Source organism: Prionailurus viverrinus, chromosome A1 (genome assembly GCF_022837055.1).
Source record: "Prionailurus viverrinus isolate Anna chromosome A1, UM_Priviv_1.0, whole genome shotgun sequence".
In the NCBI taxonomy this organism is placed as follows: Eukaryota; Metazoa; Chordata; class Mammalia; order Carnivora; family Felidae; genus Prionailurus; species Prionailurus viverrinus.
This window is the reverse complement of record NC_062561.1, coordinates 173,073,601-173,089,266: the sequence shown is the minus strand read 5'-3', so window position 1 is coordinate 173,089,266 and position 15,666 is coordinate 173,073,601. Positions and strand designations below refer to the sequence as shown.

General features: G+C 39.0%; 1 protein-coding gene and 1 long non-coding RNA gene across 9 annotated transcripts in view; one reads left to right on the top strand and one right to left on the bottom strand.

Annotated features, from left to right (window-relative positions):
* Positions 1-15,666, bottom strand: part of APC (APC regulator of WNT signaling pathway) — a 175,165-nt gene that overhangs the window by 135,025 nt on the left and 24,474 nt on the right. For 5 of the 8 annotated variants that reach the window (XM_047823707.1, XM_047824052.1, XM_047824289.1 and 2 more), the window contains exon 1: positions 12,474-12,879. The exons of 1 other annotated variant lie outside the window; for it this stretch is intronic. In XM_047823707.1, the coding sequence (XP_047679663.1) occupies positions 12,474-12,632 (159 nt within the window). In that variant the 5' untranslated portion in view covers positions 12,633-12,879. Of the gene's footprint in view, positions 1-12,212; positions 12,233-12,473; positions 12,880-15,666 lie in introns of those variants that run through there. 2 more of the 8 variants (XM_047823849.1, XM_047823988.1) reach the window with 2 other exon arrangements.
* LOC125147719 (uncharacterized) overlaps positions 12,204-15,666 on the top strand; it is a 39,242-nt gene continuing 35,779 nt past the window's right edge. Inside the window, exons 1-2 of the long non-coding RNA XR_007145291.1 lie at positions 12,204-12,307; positions 14,237-14,424. This is a non-coding gene — a long non-coding RNA (uncharacterized LOC125147719). The remainder of the gene's footprint in view (positions 12,308-14,236; positions 14,425-15,666) is intronic.

Below are 15,666 nucleotides of genomic sequence, written 5' to 3'. Positions count from 1 at the left end.
AGGAAAGATAATTCCAATCAAACACAAACTTTTCTAGAATAGAAAATAAAGGTCAGTTCACTTTATGAGGCTAGCATAGCATAACATTGATTTCAAATCTTAACAAGAATATGGGCCATCTCATTTATGAACACTGATGTAAACTCCCAAACAAAATATTAATAAACTGAACCCAGCAGTAATTTAAAAAGATAATATAGTAAAACCAAATTAGGCTTATCCCAGGTATCAGATTAGGTTTAACAGTTAAATAAAATATAATTCAATATATTAAGTTCATATGGTAATGAAAAGTCACACACAAAAAAAAGAAAAGCATTAAATTCAAACAAACAGAACACAAAATTGTTAGTAAACAAGACACAACAGAGAACTTTTTTTAAGTTTTAATCACCCAGTGCTTATCTTGACAAATGCACTTCTTAATCCCTGTCACCTATTTCATCTCCCTCCCACTCACCTCCCCTCTGGTAACCATCAGTTGGCTCTCTATAGGTAAGAGTCTGTTTCTTGGTTTATCTCTCTTTTTTTTCCCCTTTGCCCATTTGTTTTGTTTCTTAAATTCCACATGAGTGAAATTATATGGTTATTTGTCTTTCTCTGACTTGTTTCACTTAGCATTATACTCTCTAGACCCACCCATGTCATTGCAAATGGCAAGATTTCATTCTTTATTTTATAATTTTTTTAAAGTTTATTTATTTTGAGAGAGACATAGAGCGAGCAGGGGAGGGGCATAGATAGAGGGAGTGAAAATCACAGCAGGCTCTACACTGTCAACACAGAGCCCAATGTGGGGCTTGAACTCACCAAATCATGAGATCATGATTTGAGTTGAAACTGAGAGTCGTATATGTAGGCACCCAGGTGCCCCATATTTCATTCTTTTTAAAGGCTGAATAACATTTCATTGTATATATACTACTTTCTTATCCATCAGCTGGCTGTTTCCATATCTTGGCTATTTTAAATAATGCTGCTATAAACATAGGGGTACATGTATCCCTTTGAATTAGTGTTTTTGTATTCTTTGGATAAATACCCAGCAGTGCAACTGCTGGATCGGAGGGTAGTTCTACTTTTAACTTTTTGAGAAACCTCCATACTGTCTTCCACAGTGGATGCACCAGTTTGCTTTTCCACCAACAGTGTGGATGGGTTCCTTTTTCTCTACATTCTCACCAACAGCTATTGTTTCTTGTGATTTAACTATTGTGACAGGTGTGAGGTGATACCCCATTGTAGTTTTGATTTGCATTTCCCTGATGGTAAGTGATGATGGGCATCTTTTCATGTTGGTTACCTGGATGTCTTCTTGGAGAAATATCTGTTCATGTCTTCTGCCCATTTTTTCATTGGATTATTTGGATGTTGAGTTGTATAAGTTCTTTATTTATATTGGATACTAATCCTTATCACATAAGTCATTTGCAAATATATTTTCCCATTCAGTCGGTTGTCTTTTAGTTTTGTTGATTCTTTTCTTCACTGTGCAGACACTTTTTATTTTGATGTAGTCCCAATAGTTTATTTTTGCTTTTGTTTCCCTTGTGTCGGGAGACCTATCTAGAAAGAAGTTGCTATGGTTGATGGCAGAGAAATTAACTGCCTGTGCTCTTTTCTAGGATTTTATGGTTTCAGGTCTCACATTTAGGTCCTTCATCCATTTTGAATTTATTTTGTGGATGGTGTAAGAAAGTGGCTCCATTTCATTCTTTTGCATGTTGCTGTCCAGTTTTCCCAACACTATTTGTTGAAGAGACTGTCTTTTGTCTGTTGTATATTCTTTCCTGCTTTGTTGAAGAGTAATTTACCATATAATTGTGGGTTCATTTCTGGCTTTTCTATTCTGCTCCACTGATCTACATAGATATGCTTGTGCCATACTATTTTGATTACTACAGCTTTGTAATATAACTTGGAAGTCCAAATTATGATGCCTCCAGCTTTACTTTTCTTTTTCAAGATTGCTTTGGCTACTTGGGTTCTTTTGTAGTTCCATACAAATTTTAGAATTATGTGTTCTAGTTCTGTGAAAAATGCTATTGGTATTTGGATAGGGACTGCATTAAATCTGTAAATTGTTTTGGGTTGTATAGACATTTTAACAATATTTGTTCTTCCAATCTATGAGCATGGAATGCCTTTCCATTTCTTTCTTTTTTTTAATTTATACTATTTATTCAATATTTGAAAAAATAAAACATACAGGTATGTTATTTTGTTATATTTAAAAGCTCAATGAATATGATTGAACTGGAAAAATCATTATTTGTGGTTGTTATTGTTCCAGTCATTTATCCTTCTTTCCCCCTCCTTCTCTCTCCTCTTCCTCCTTTTTTTTATGTATTTCTTTTTATTTTATTTTATTTTATTTTATTTTATTTTATTTTATTTTATTTTTATTTTATTTTTTTTTTCTAAAATTTACATCCAAATTAGTTAGCATATAGTGCAACACTGATTTCAGGAATAGATTCCTTAGTGCCCCTTACCCATTTAGCCCAACCCCCCCTCTCACAACCCCTCCAATAACCTTCTGTTTGTTCTCCATATTTATGAGTCTCTTCTGTTTTGTCCCCCTCCCTGTTTTTATATTATTTTTGTTTCCCTTCCCTTATGTTCATCTGTTTTGTCTCTTAAATTCCTCAGATGAATGAAGTCATATGATATTTGTCTTTTTCTGACTGACTAATTTCACTTAGCATAATACTCTCCAGTTCCATCCACGTAGTTGCAAATGGCAAGATTTCATTCTTTTTGATTGCTGAGTAATACTCCACTGTATATATATGCCACATCTTTATCCATTCATCCATCGATGGACATTGGGGCTCTTTCCATACTTTGGCTATCATTGATAGTGCTGCTATAAACATTGGGGTGCATGTGTCCCTTTGAAACAGCACACCTGTATCCCTTGGATAAATGCCTAGTAGTGCAATTGCTGGGTCGTAGGATAGTTATATTTTTAGTTCTTTTGAGGAACCTCCATACTGTTTTCCAGAGTGGCTGCACCAGCTTGCATTCCCATGTCTTTCCATTTCTTTGTGTCGCCTTCAATTTCTTTCATCAGTGTTTTATAGTTTTCAGTACAGGTCTTTCACCTCTTTGGATAGGTTTATTCCTAGATGTCTTGTTATTTTTGATTCAATATAAATGGTATTGTTTTCTTAATTTCCCTTTCTGCTGCTTCATTATTGGTGTATAGAAATGCAACAGATTTCTGAAGATTGATTTTGAGCAGGGAACTTCATTAGTATGATAGAAGTTTAAATAAAAACAAAATAACAAAAAACAAAGTTTTGGCCAATACACTTGGGAGTGAAATGTTAAATGCTTTCTCTGTGAGATGAGGAACAAGACAGGGAGAGCAGCCCTAGGATGATGCGGTGTTCTATTTTTTGACCTGGGTAATAACTTTGTGTGTTTACAATAACACATTAAGTTCTTCATTTTATGTTTTATATATAATCTAGAATATATGTTACAGGAAAAAAAACAAAGAAATACTTGGAGATGAACAAAAGGCTGACTTAAGACTGTCACTAAAGGTCAGGAACTCTGTAGGTCTTAATTTCCCTCCCATTATGATTAATTTCCAACCAATTAACATTTATTGGGCCTATAAGACATTGTACAAACTGGCAACATGCATTATTAACCTTAAAGATGTTTGTAGCCCATCATCTAGTAACTCCATTATCTATGAACTCATCTTAAGGGAAATGGCCAAGATAAAGAGAAAAAGAAATCCATAATGTGCTAAGATGTTCACTGCACACATGAAAATAAAATGGAAAATGACTAAATAACTACAGGGAACAGTTAAGAAAAAGGATTCTTACAATGGGATTATTATGCAGTCAATAAAAATACAATTTACAAAATAGTCTAAGAAATGCAAATAACCTAATTTTTTAAAACTGGAAATATATACACACATACATTTGTACTATGACTAAACGGGGGGGTGGGGTGGGAATGTCACAGGCACAGAAAAAAAGACAAAATGAGAAGGAGGGAGAGAGGGGATGGGGGAGACAAAAACTATACTGGTTTTCTTTATATGATGAGCTTATGGATGTTATCTTTACTTTTTAGTTTACTTCCTGAATTTCCTTTAATGACTATATAAAGCTTTAATAATGTGGTACACAAGAACTGAAGAAAATAATCACAAACCTAATGTATCCTATTTTTTAATTACTTCAAAATGTAACTAAAATTTCAATTTTAATCTCAGTATGATATTAATCAGGTAAATTATTTTCTAACAGTTAAACTGTGTAAGCCTATAATTTGCTATTTATAATAATTTCTAATTATAACTAGTGTTTTAAATCATTTAACCTTAAAAATTAGATAGTCACAGATATATCATGTCCAATTTTCTGGCCATAATTCTAAACCAGTTTGCTCTTTGACAGCTAAAAAAGAAAATGATCTATTAACAGGCTTCAATCAGTCATTTCCATAAGAACAAAATAACTGTTAATCTCTGAATAAAAGATGGTCACGGCTCCTCATTTTCAACTTCAGTTTTGCCAATCCACTGGTATTTTCTGACCAGTTGTGAGGTATGTCTCAAGTAATTTGTTATCAATCATAAAATATAAATGTTTAATGCTTATCAGTAGAAATAATAATAAATTGAAGCAAACGTAAGGTTAACCCTGTATCACTTAACATAGTTTGCATTCCAGCATACTTTAACGAGAAGAAAAGAACACAGTAGATATAAATCTTTCATTTGGGAATTCCATATTTACTTTTTCAATATTTACTGAGCATCTATTAGAGGCCAGACACTAAAGGCACTGCACAAACAACAGAAACAGACTTGAAATCTGTTAGGGTTAAATATAACTGTCATTTTACAATTTAAGCTTTGAACTACCCAATCTTACTTTTCACTCTTTCCCAGAACAAACTTTTCTTCTCTAGTTCTCTGAATTTCTTTTAAAACACTTTAGGCTTCCTTGCTACCAAACCTCTGCTCCAGCTGCTCCTGAGCCTAAGAGCTTTTTGTTCATTCACCAGCATCTATAGAATGCTCACTACATGCTACTACAGTACTACGAGTACTGTACTTGGCATGAGAGAAGGAAAAAGCCTTTTCTACCCTATCCATTCTTTGAAGTCCAGGTCAAGTCCTGCCTCTTTCTCAGAGAATTTCCTCATTATCCTTTCCAGACTCTGAATGTTGTAACTATTACTATTCAACACAGTGGCTCCCAATCTTTGATATAAGAAACATTTTTAGTATTAAAAGGTTTCAAAAATCTCATTCTCACTCCTTAGGTGATACCTGGTGCCAGGGCCCTAAATACCACCTATACACTGATAATTTCTACCTCTTCCTTAAACTCCTCATATATATGCCTATTCAATGTATCCACTTGAATACTATCTGATAGGTATCTCAAACATAGCCACATTCAAAACAAAATTGATTTACATCTCCAAACCTACCCCAACCCCTGCCCCATAGCCCCCTTCTCAGTAAAATGTGCCACCTTTCCCCAGTTGGTCATGTTGAAAAACTTGGGAGTCATCCTTTACTTCTCTTTCCCTCATACTCCACATCTCATCCATCAGTAAATCCTAAGTACTCTACTTTTTAAAAAATTTTTATTTGAGAGAGAGTACGCACATGTGTAAGCAGGGGAGAGGGGCAGAGGGGGGTGAGAGAATTCCAAACAGGCTCCATGCTCAGCACAGAACCTGACATGGGGCTCGAAACCATGACACTAGGATCACGACTTGAGCTGAAATCTAGAGTCAGACACCAACTAAATGAACCACCCAGCTCCCCTAATTACTCCGCTTTCTAAGTGTATCACAAATCTGAACATTTCTTTGCTCCTCTACCATTAGAGGGGCTGCTTCTCCAAGCAGCGTATTTCCAACCTAAATTATTTTCCTAACTGGTTTTCCTGCTTCCATTTTTGCCTCATACAATCAATTTTCACCATGTAGTCAGAGTAATCCTCCAAAATAACAAGTCAAATCTGGATATTCCCATGCTTAAACCCTTCAATGATTACCATTTCACCCAGAGTAAAATCCAGTCTTTCCATGACCTTCAATGCCCTACCTGATCTAGCCTCTGCCTGTCCTACCACTCTCCCCTTCACTGGCTCTATTCCAGCCACACTGCTGGAATGTTGTTCTTCCAATATGCCAAACACATTTCCATTCAGAAGGTGCTTGCTGCTCCCTCTAAACATTTTCCCTCAGTTAGCTCCAAGGCTTACTCCCTCACTTCCTTCAGGTCTCTTAGCTCAAAGGGCTTCTCAAAAAGCCCTTCTCTCACCAACCTATCTAAGGTAGCATCCTGTTACTCTTTAAAAAAATTTTTAATGTTTATTTATTTTTGAGAGAGAGAGAGAGCGAGCGTACACGTGAGAGCGAGCGCGGGGGACGCTCAAAGAGAGAGGGAGACACAGAATCTGAAGCAGGCCCCCGGCTCTGAGCTGTCAGCACAGAGCCTGAGGCAGGGCTGGAACCCAAGAACCATGAGATCACAACCTAAGCTAAAGTCGGACACTTAACTGACTTGAGATACCCAGGCGCCCCCTGTTACTCTATTATCCACTGAAACTTCTTTATTTATGTCAAAGCCTATTAACTACCTCATGTGTCTGTGTGTTCACGTGGATAATGTTTATTAACTGCATCCCTAACATTCACACTCAGAGAGAACACAGGTTAGGTTTTGTTCACCATTGTTACTACATTACATGCACATAGCAGACTTTCCAAAATATTTATGGATGAATGATAGTTACTGCTTTTAGTTTTGTTGAGAAAATAATGAAAAAACACTACTAGAATTTAGTAAGGCTTTCAAATGATTTTACACACTATTAATCACAAGAGCATTATATACCTGCTTTGGTGGTAGAAGGAGTACAATGCACGTAATTCCAGATTCAATAACAACTAAGGGATGGGGCCTTCTTATAATTCTGTCTCTTCCCACATCCTTCCTTCCTATGTCATTCACTGATTCTTTCCATAAACAGTTATTGTATACCTCTAAGTCAGAATATTCTAGACATTAAGAATACAAAAATAATTAACACAAGGTAATGCATGAGACATAGAAAAACAATACTTATAGAATATGACATACAATAGAGATACAAATATAGATTAAAAAATTATAGCACAACAGGGGAAATAATCAACTTTGGGGGGTTGTTTAGGGAAGGTTTTAGTAGTGATGATACTCAACAAATACTTGCAAAAAGTATTCTCCAATTTACTTTATACGTGAAAGGAGGGTTTTAAGTCTGACAGTGCTCCAGTAATGTGCTGCCATGTGCTAGCCTGAGAATGAAACCAAAACAAGAGGAATGACAGAGCAGAACAAATCACAGAGAAACTGAGCCAAGTCCTTGATGGTTTCAGGCAGGATAAAGCCTTAGATAAAGTTTAATTACAAGATCTAATCATTCCCTTTATTGTTTAAGCAGTTTGAATGTGATTTTCTGTCACTTGCAATATAAGAATACAGATGAATGTTTACCAATTCTTTCAAAAAGCAAAGTATATTTCAAGGTATAAGGCCACTATTGGCATATATGAAGGGATGAATCCTGTTTTGTGGGCAACATCACAGGACTTCTAGTATATCTGATCTGTATCCACTAATTGTCAGTAGGAGTTCAAAATCATTGTGACAACCAAAAATGTCCCCATGTATTTCCAAATGCTTCCCACCCCCAAGGGGAAATACAAACCTATTTCCTAAGAGTTCTATATGTACCCATTTCTCACAGTGGTTCCACCATCTATGCATAAATGTACTTAACATCAACCTTAGAATAACTGGGATATACCACTCAAATACCTTAATTTTACATAATCAGATTTTAATCAGTTATTTATGACTATCCTACATATAGCTTATATCAACCCTTGCAGTGCTATAAGTTTGCTCCTACTATCGGAAAATTCTTATTTATTTAAACTTACTTCTCCATAAAATACTATCAAGATATGTCACCGATCTTGTTGGTTACCTTCCTAACTTCCTCTTAGACTGAAATGCCAGATAATGTATTTTCCAGCCCCCTTGCAAGTAGGGTCTAAACGTGCCAAGATGACATCTGACATAGGGTTTCTGTGAAAGGTTTACTTGCCTAATCAAGAGAGGACAAACTTCCTCCTATCTTTGGTGGCTGTGTGAGAATGTGATGTGTGGAGTAACAAGAGCAATGTACAACAATGAGAGGACAAGGGCACAATGAGCACAAAGATGAGCACGCTAAGGATAAAAATGAAAACTACCTGGATCCTGGATATAACATCACTGTACAGCTACAGTGACTAACCAGGAATCCTCCCACTCTGGGCTTTTTATGTGAAATACTGTTTACTATTGGTCGGGTGTTATGTAACCTGAGGCCAAACTAATACAAGATATATTTAAGATATGACAGATGCTGAAAGTGGGAGAAGAACCAAGGTTAGAGTAGGTTGCTGGGAGAAAGGTGTTTAGAAGAGAGAAATTAGAAGGAAGAGAAATACATATACACACATGCACACGTAAACACACTAGGTAAGGATAAGTACATGAAAATCAAATTCCATTTGATTCCAACTGGTTTGAGTTAAGCTTACAGTAGTACATTTAAGAGAAATATAGCAAGCAATGTAGGTGAGAAGTCAAGTTGCAGAACTGGGAAACATTCCACACAAAAATGATTTGTGTCATTAAAAATAGGATGGGGCACCTGGGTGGCTCAGTTGGTCGAGCGTCCGACTTCAGCTCAGGTCATGATCTCACTGCTCGAGAGTTCGAGCCCAGCATTGGGCTCTGTGCTAACAGCTCAGAGACTGGAGCCGGCTTCGGATTCTGCATCTCTCTCTTTCTCTACCCCTCCCCTGCTTACGCTCTGTCTCTCTCTCTCAAAAATAAATAAACATTAAAAAAAAAAAAGGTTTCAAAAACAGGATATAACCACCAAGAAAACACAGTGAAAAGCACAAAGACCCCTGAATACACTGGTTATCTCTCCCTCATTTTAGATAAGGTTCATCCATGAGTTAGGCCAATTAGAATAATTCCACCCCTCTTGACAAAGACATTGTGACAGACTTGGCAGCATGATCCTTCTAATTTGTTCAATCAGAACAGAGCTTAGGACTTTTGGGAAAAGGCTAGTCGAAAAGAGAATCCTTCTCTTTACCTTTGGAAATAAATAAAGAAGGTATCACATGAACATTGCTGATAGCCATTTATTTATTTTTTAGGAGGGAAGCCAGTCTGAGCATAAAGCCCAAACAGTAGGACAAAACTGAGATAATAGCAGAAAAACGGAGTTTCAGCCCCAATGACATAAGCCCATGAACAAACTACTCTTGAAGCCAATTCTATCTATGCACTTGCCAATCACATGAGCCAATACACTCTTTTTTTGCTTTTAAATCCAGTTTGCATCCTAATAAATGAATCACTATGTTTTGGGGGAAGAACAATGCAGGAATGTGAAAAAAAACTTTCAGATATCTAAAAGAATCAGGACATACAATGCAGAAGAACCAAGAAATCAGATAATCTTATTCCTATGGTGTATATGGTTTTAGGAAACCAAGGATGACTGAAGGAAAGCCAATAGATGCGGTGATTAGGAGGTCATAGGGGACTTTTAAAATAGCAATTTCAGTGCTGAAATGGTAAAGGAAATGAGAGTGCAAAGGAGAATATTTTATATTTATTAGGAACTCCATAATGTACCAAACACTTGGATGGATATCTAACATGTGCTAAACTCCTTCAATTATGACTCTAAGTTTAACACTCTATTTTATAGATAAAGAATAGAGTCTGAGTAGTAACTTGCCCACAGCCACATAGCCACTAAGTGTTTTTAAGAGACTTCAAACCCAGATTCACCTTGGTCAAAAGTCAAATATTCTTGCTACTACACTAGGCTCCTGGGACTAAAGAATAAAAATACAGTGGCACAGCAGGCTCAAAATTCAGACTGGCTTTACTGAGTTACACAGCACTGTATTTGGCAGCCTTGAGAAAGATATAAGCATGTACATAGGCTAGAGAGGGAGAGACTGAAGAAGAAATGATAATGGACAGTTCTACAGAAAGAAGGATGGGGAGGGATGACTGTGGACACATCAGGAGGGGAGAATATTTCCTTTTGTGAGATAGGAGTAAATAAGGAAATAATACAGAGGATAGAAAAGAATATACCCCAGACAGGAGATTTTTCTCAAGAAAGGAAGGTATCAAGTTATTTGCTATAAAAACCTTCCGGAAATGAGACAGAAAGGTACACGACCAGCACTTAAAACCCAGGAGAGAACAGGGCACCAACTTGTATGGAAATGAACCTATATCCTCATACAACGGTCTCTTGCATCCTTTAGGATGTCAGGAATCAAACCGAAAGAGCTAGTGATAATGCTTACTCTGGACTGGGCACTAGAAAGGTAAACCTACAGAAAATAAGGCATTCTAGGGCATCAATGAGAGCTTAGTAAAAACTGATGACAGTGAGATCTTGGTTATGTAGGGAGGCAAATGAAATCAGCAGTAGGCTAATGGGTTGGATGAATAGAGAGACAAAGAGGGGTTCATAAAGACAGTGTGAGAGACAGAAAACAGGTACCATAAGAGTGGAAGAGTGAGAGATTTTAATGACAGTTTGTGATCAGAGATGTGTTTTGACACAACCCTTCGAATTATTTTGCCAGAGGCAGAGAGGCACTGACTGGAGTTAGTCCTACTATATCTTCAGCCAGAAGCACAGAATTGAGACATAACCCCCTTTAAAAACATGCAGTCCTTAGTTGTAGAAAAATGAAGGCCTAAAACAAACAAATTAATGAACTAGCCCATACAGGAATCAAACATAAAAATATCTCCTCTTTTTTTGAACTAAACAATTCTATCTCCAAATTTAGGAAATTAAAAAAATAAAAATAAAAATAAAAAATTAATTTAAAAGGAAATTCATTAAGGTCAGAGTCTACAGCAAAGGGAAAAACAGACTATGTGTCATGAGGCAGAATGAAAAGTAAACAAATCTGTCAGGCCAATTATATAACCCACATATTAAAGACTGTTAGTATAGAATTCCAATAGGGCAAGGATAGTTTGTGCTTTCATAACCTGGGAGAGCACCTAGCACAGTTTCAACAAATGATATTATGCAATTTAATGTTAATAAAAAAGGTTCACCTATTTGTAATCTCAAAGGTGAAGCTATCATTTACATCTATAATCTCAGTTTTACAATTTGGGGGCTCTTGAGAAATTATCCAATTAGTTCTCCGTATGGAAGTAAATTAAGAAGGCTATCACATGAATACTGCTGATAGCCATCTTGTTTTGCTAGGAGGGAAGCCACTTTGAGCAGGAAGCCCAAACAGGAGGACAGAGCTGAGATAACAGCAAAAAGATGGAAAATATGGGAGAAACAGCCATGGCAACTTCCTCCACTACTACTTCAATCCTGTGGTTTGCACTTATAAACTCTGGCAAGGTACCAGCTTATTCAGGACAGTTTCTTACACCATTAATTCTGAGTACCCTTGCCCCAGTAATAAAGAAAGAACTGAGAATGGCACAGCCTGAATTTTGCAAAAAATAATCAGGTCTTACAGGGACTGTTAAGTAGTAACAACAATTGAGAATCCAAGAAACTTGAGAAGTTTTTAGTTTAAAAAGCTTTTCTCCATTTTAGCCCTTTCTAAATAAAACAAAGGGCTTGTACAATACGGTATTCTAAAGCTTCACTGGGCAATTTAAGCGAACATTGGATAAAAGAATAAATCACTTAACCTTTCTTGTGCCATTACATATCTTACATTCACAAAGCCTTCCTTTTAAAAACGAACACTTCCCAATTCTTTCACTAGACCTAGAAAACTTAAGCCTCTGCCTCAAAAGTTAGGAGACCAAAGATTTAGAGATTAATTTCCATGAACAATCATTTGCATCACAGGCACCATTCTCTCCTTTGCAGTTCAATGGGCCAAGGAATCCAACTCTTCAAACCACCTCTCCTGGGGACTGGACTCCCTCATCAAGGTGAAGCTTTTTCTTTGTAACTCTCTCTATATGAGAGGCTACCGGGTAATCTTCCCAGACAGTTAAACTTTTAAAGGAAGCCAAGAGGGTCGAAACCAGGAAGATGGGGAGGCGACTAAAAGAGGAGGGGCGACGACCCACCCACCTAACGCGAAAGAGAGACCGCTTGGACGCGAGAAGCTTCACCAGGAGTCGGGAAAGATGCGGAGGGCGGCAGGCGTCGCGACCCCCACCCACTGTGTGAGAATGGAGGGCTTGCAAAGCCAGGGGCCAACTGGAGGCCTGAAAGAGGGCGCGGGGCGGGGAGAGGGTGGGACGTGGAGACAAGAGAACGGCAGACTCGGGCCGAGCACCGCTAGGGTCTGGAGCAACGGTGCAAAGACGCCAATGCTCACGCTTCACTCACCTGCCAGACGTCCGCCCCGCGGCCAGAAGTACGGACGCCGCCTGGGCGCTTCCTCTCCTGCGGGACACGGCCGCCGCCGGAGCTCCAGGACCCGAGAGTAGAGGGTGGTGCAGAAGCAGGCAAAACGGCGACCGGACCCGAGCCCAGACAGGCGTACATAGGGGGCGCCGGGGGGCCGGGAAGGCAACTGTGCTTCACCTTCCTCACCAGTAACCAACAACACTTCCCGGGAACAGCATCGTGCCAGCCTCGGCCCGCTGCTCCCCGGCCTTCTCCCGCAGCTCCCCCCAGCAGCGGCCGGGTTTCCGGCGGCCACACTCCGCCCCCTCGCTACTTGGCCTCCGCCATCTTGTTGGAGGCGGGAAGAATGTAGCGCGCTTGCGTGCGCCGAGATTGCCGGCGCTCTTCTACCCCGCAAGGAGGGGCTGAAATGCGCAGTCGCGTTGTTGCGGCGCTCAGACCCTCGCTTCTTCACGGTCCGGTACGATGTGCGTTTGCTACTTGGGAAGCCGAATCTCAGTTCACCGGATTTACTTGCCTTTTCCTGAACTGTGCTGCAGCCGATTTAGTAGAACCCGTCTGCACACCCATAGTCAAGTTATTCTGCAAACACCTAGGTAGTGCCTATAATGTGATAGGTTCTAGGCCAGGTGCTGAGGGTAGATTAATAAAACCTATCTGTAGCCCAAAAGGAGCTCATAATCTAGTGAAAAAGACAGATGAACGAGTAATTCCCCAAATTCTTGTTTTGTAGCTGCGCACCACCTCCTCTCCCTTGCTCCCACTATTTTAATTCAAAGCATACTTCTTGGGAAGTCCTCCTAGTTTGTCTTACACAAACTTTATCTTTCATTACCTCTCTAGCTTAATTTCATTCAACATTAATTCAACAACTAACATTTGAGTTTCTATTATATACTTAATATTGTCCTAGGCTCCAGATTTATAGCAGTAAGAAATACATTCATGGAATTTACATTCTGGTGGGAAAGAATGGGCAATAAAGACAAATCACAGAATTAATGTTTGATAGTGATAAGGGATGGGAATGATGGGATTTGGGGGTGATGATGGGGTTTGGAGCTGAAGGTCAAGAAAGAATTCTTGATGACATCTTTGGTGCAAAAAAGTGAATTTACTTAAGCATGGGGACAGGACCCTAGGGCAGAAAGAGCACACTGGGGTGGTGACAGGTAACTGATTAAATACCTTGAGGTTGGAGGGGGGTTGGGGATAGAGTAAGTCTCTAAGGTATTTTGGAAGCGAGGTTTCCAGGACCTTGAGGGCCAGCTGCTGTTAGGAGAAAAACCTCAGTCATGAGACCCTTCACATGTAGATCAGGGGGCCATAAGCTTGGGGTATGATTGCCAGCATATACCTTGGGGGAATTGAGATACAGGAAGTTTCCAAAGCAATTTTTATATGTTAAAGTACACTTAGAGGATCCTGAGGGGTCAGGATAACATTAAGCCAAGGTTCCCTTTTGCCCCTAGCAAAGTGTCATCATTGAGGCAGCTGAGGTCCTAGAAGGACGTCACTCTGCCCATTTCAAGGACTTGTCAATGGGCAGTAGGCAATAAGGGAATTTAATTTTTCATTTGCCTTTGTTTCCCACATCACCACAGCAAGCACTTAAACCCCTCTCCTTTGCTCTTGGGTAGCCAGGGGTGTCCAAAGAATGTCACACATATCCCACCTGGCAGGGGGAGTGGGTGCTGTTAGCCTGTACTTTGCTCTCACCTTGCCCAACATTCCCTCATCAGGAGGAGAGCAAACCACGAAAAGATGATGGCGTGAAGGACCGTAATTAGCAATCTCTCTCCAGAGATGACATTTGATCTGAGGCCTGAATGACCACAGGGGCCAGGAGCCAAGAGAAGATCTGGGGCGGAGCCTTCCAGGCAGAGGAAACAGCTAAAGCAGAGGCCTGAGGTGGGAATGAGACCTGCAGGTAAGAGGGACAAAGAGAATAAGTGGCATGGACAGTGGGAGGAGATGAGGTCAGGGAGAGGCAGGGGTCAAGTTAGCAAGGGCATTGAGGGCATGGTAAGAGTTGGATTTTACTACAAGGGTCCTGTCTAGCTTGTTGACACTGCCCCAACTGGTTTTCAAATACTAATATTTCCTGACAGCCTCATTGCTTTGCACATGCTGATCCCACTGTCTTGAAGACCTTACTATTGTTTTTTATGTGTGTAGCTTGTCATCTTCCAGGTTTCAGTTGAAGTGTCACTTCAGAAAGGCCATCCTTCCTCAGCTATGTCTCCCTTCTGCTCTCTAATTAGTTTTCAGTATTGCACCTATCATTTCTTCCATGGCACTCAACATTTTTGTTTTTCTATTTCACCTATCTCCCCACCCACCTCTCCTCTGTCACCCTAGTTTGTTCTCTGTATTTAAGAATCTGTTTGTTTGTATCTTTTTTTCTTTATTTGTTCATTTGTTTCTTAATTCCATAAGAGTGAAATCATATAGTATTTGTCTCTGTCTGACTTTGTCATTTAGCATTATACCTTTTAGGTCCATCCATGTTGTTGCAAATGGCAAGGTCTCATTCTTTTTTATGGCCAAGTAATATTCCATTATCTATATCTATCTATCTATCACATCTTTATCCATTCATCTATGGATGGACATTTGGGCTGCTTGCATATCTTGGCTATTGTAAATAATACTTCCATATACATAGGGGTGCATATATCTTTTCAAAATAGTGTTTTGCTTTCTTGAGGTAAGTAACCAGTAGTGGAATTACCGGGTCACGTGATAGTTCTATTTTTAATTTTGCGAGGAACCTCCATACTGTTTTCCAGAGTGGCTGCACCAGTTTGCATTCCCACCAACAGTGCAGGAGGGTTCCTATTTCTCCACATCCTTACCAACACGATTATCTCTTGTCCTTTTGATTTTAGCCATTCTGACAGTGTGAAGTGCTATCTCGTTGTAGTTTTGATTTATATTTCCCTGATGATTAGTGATGTTGAGCATCTTTTCATGTGTCTTTTGGGCATCTGTAGGGCTACTATGGAAAAATGTCTATTCAAGTCCTCTGCCCATTTTTAATTAGATTATTTGGGGTTTTTTGATATTGTGAAGTATAGAAATTCTTTATATATTTTGGATATTAGCTCCTTATTGGATATATCATTTGCAAATATTTTCTCTCACTCAGTAGGTTGCTTTGTCATTTTGT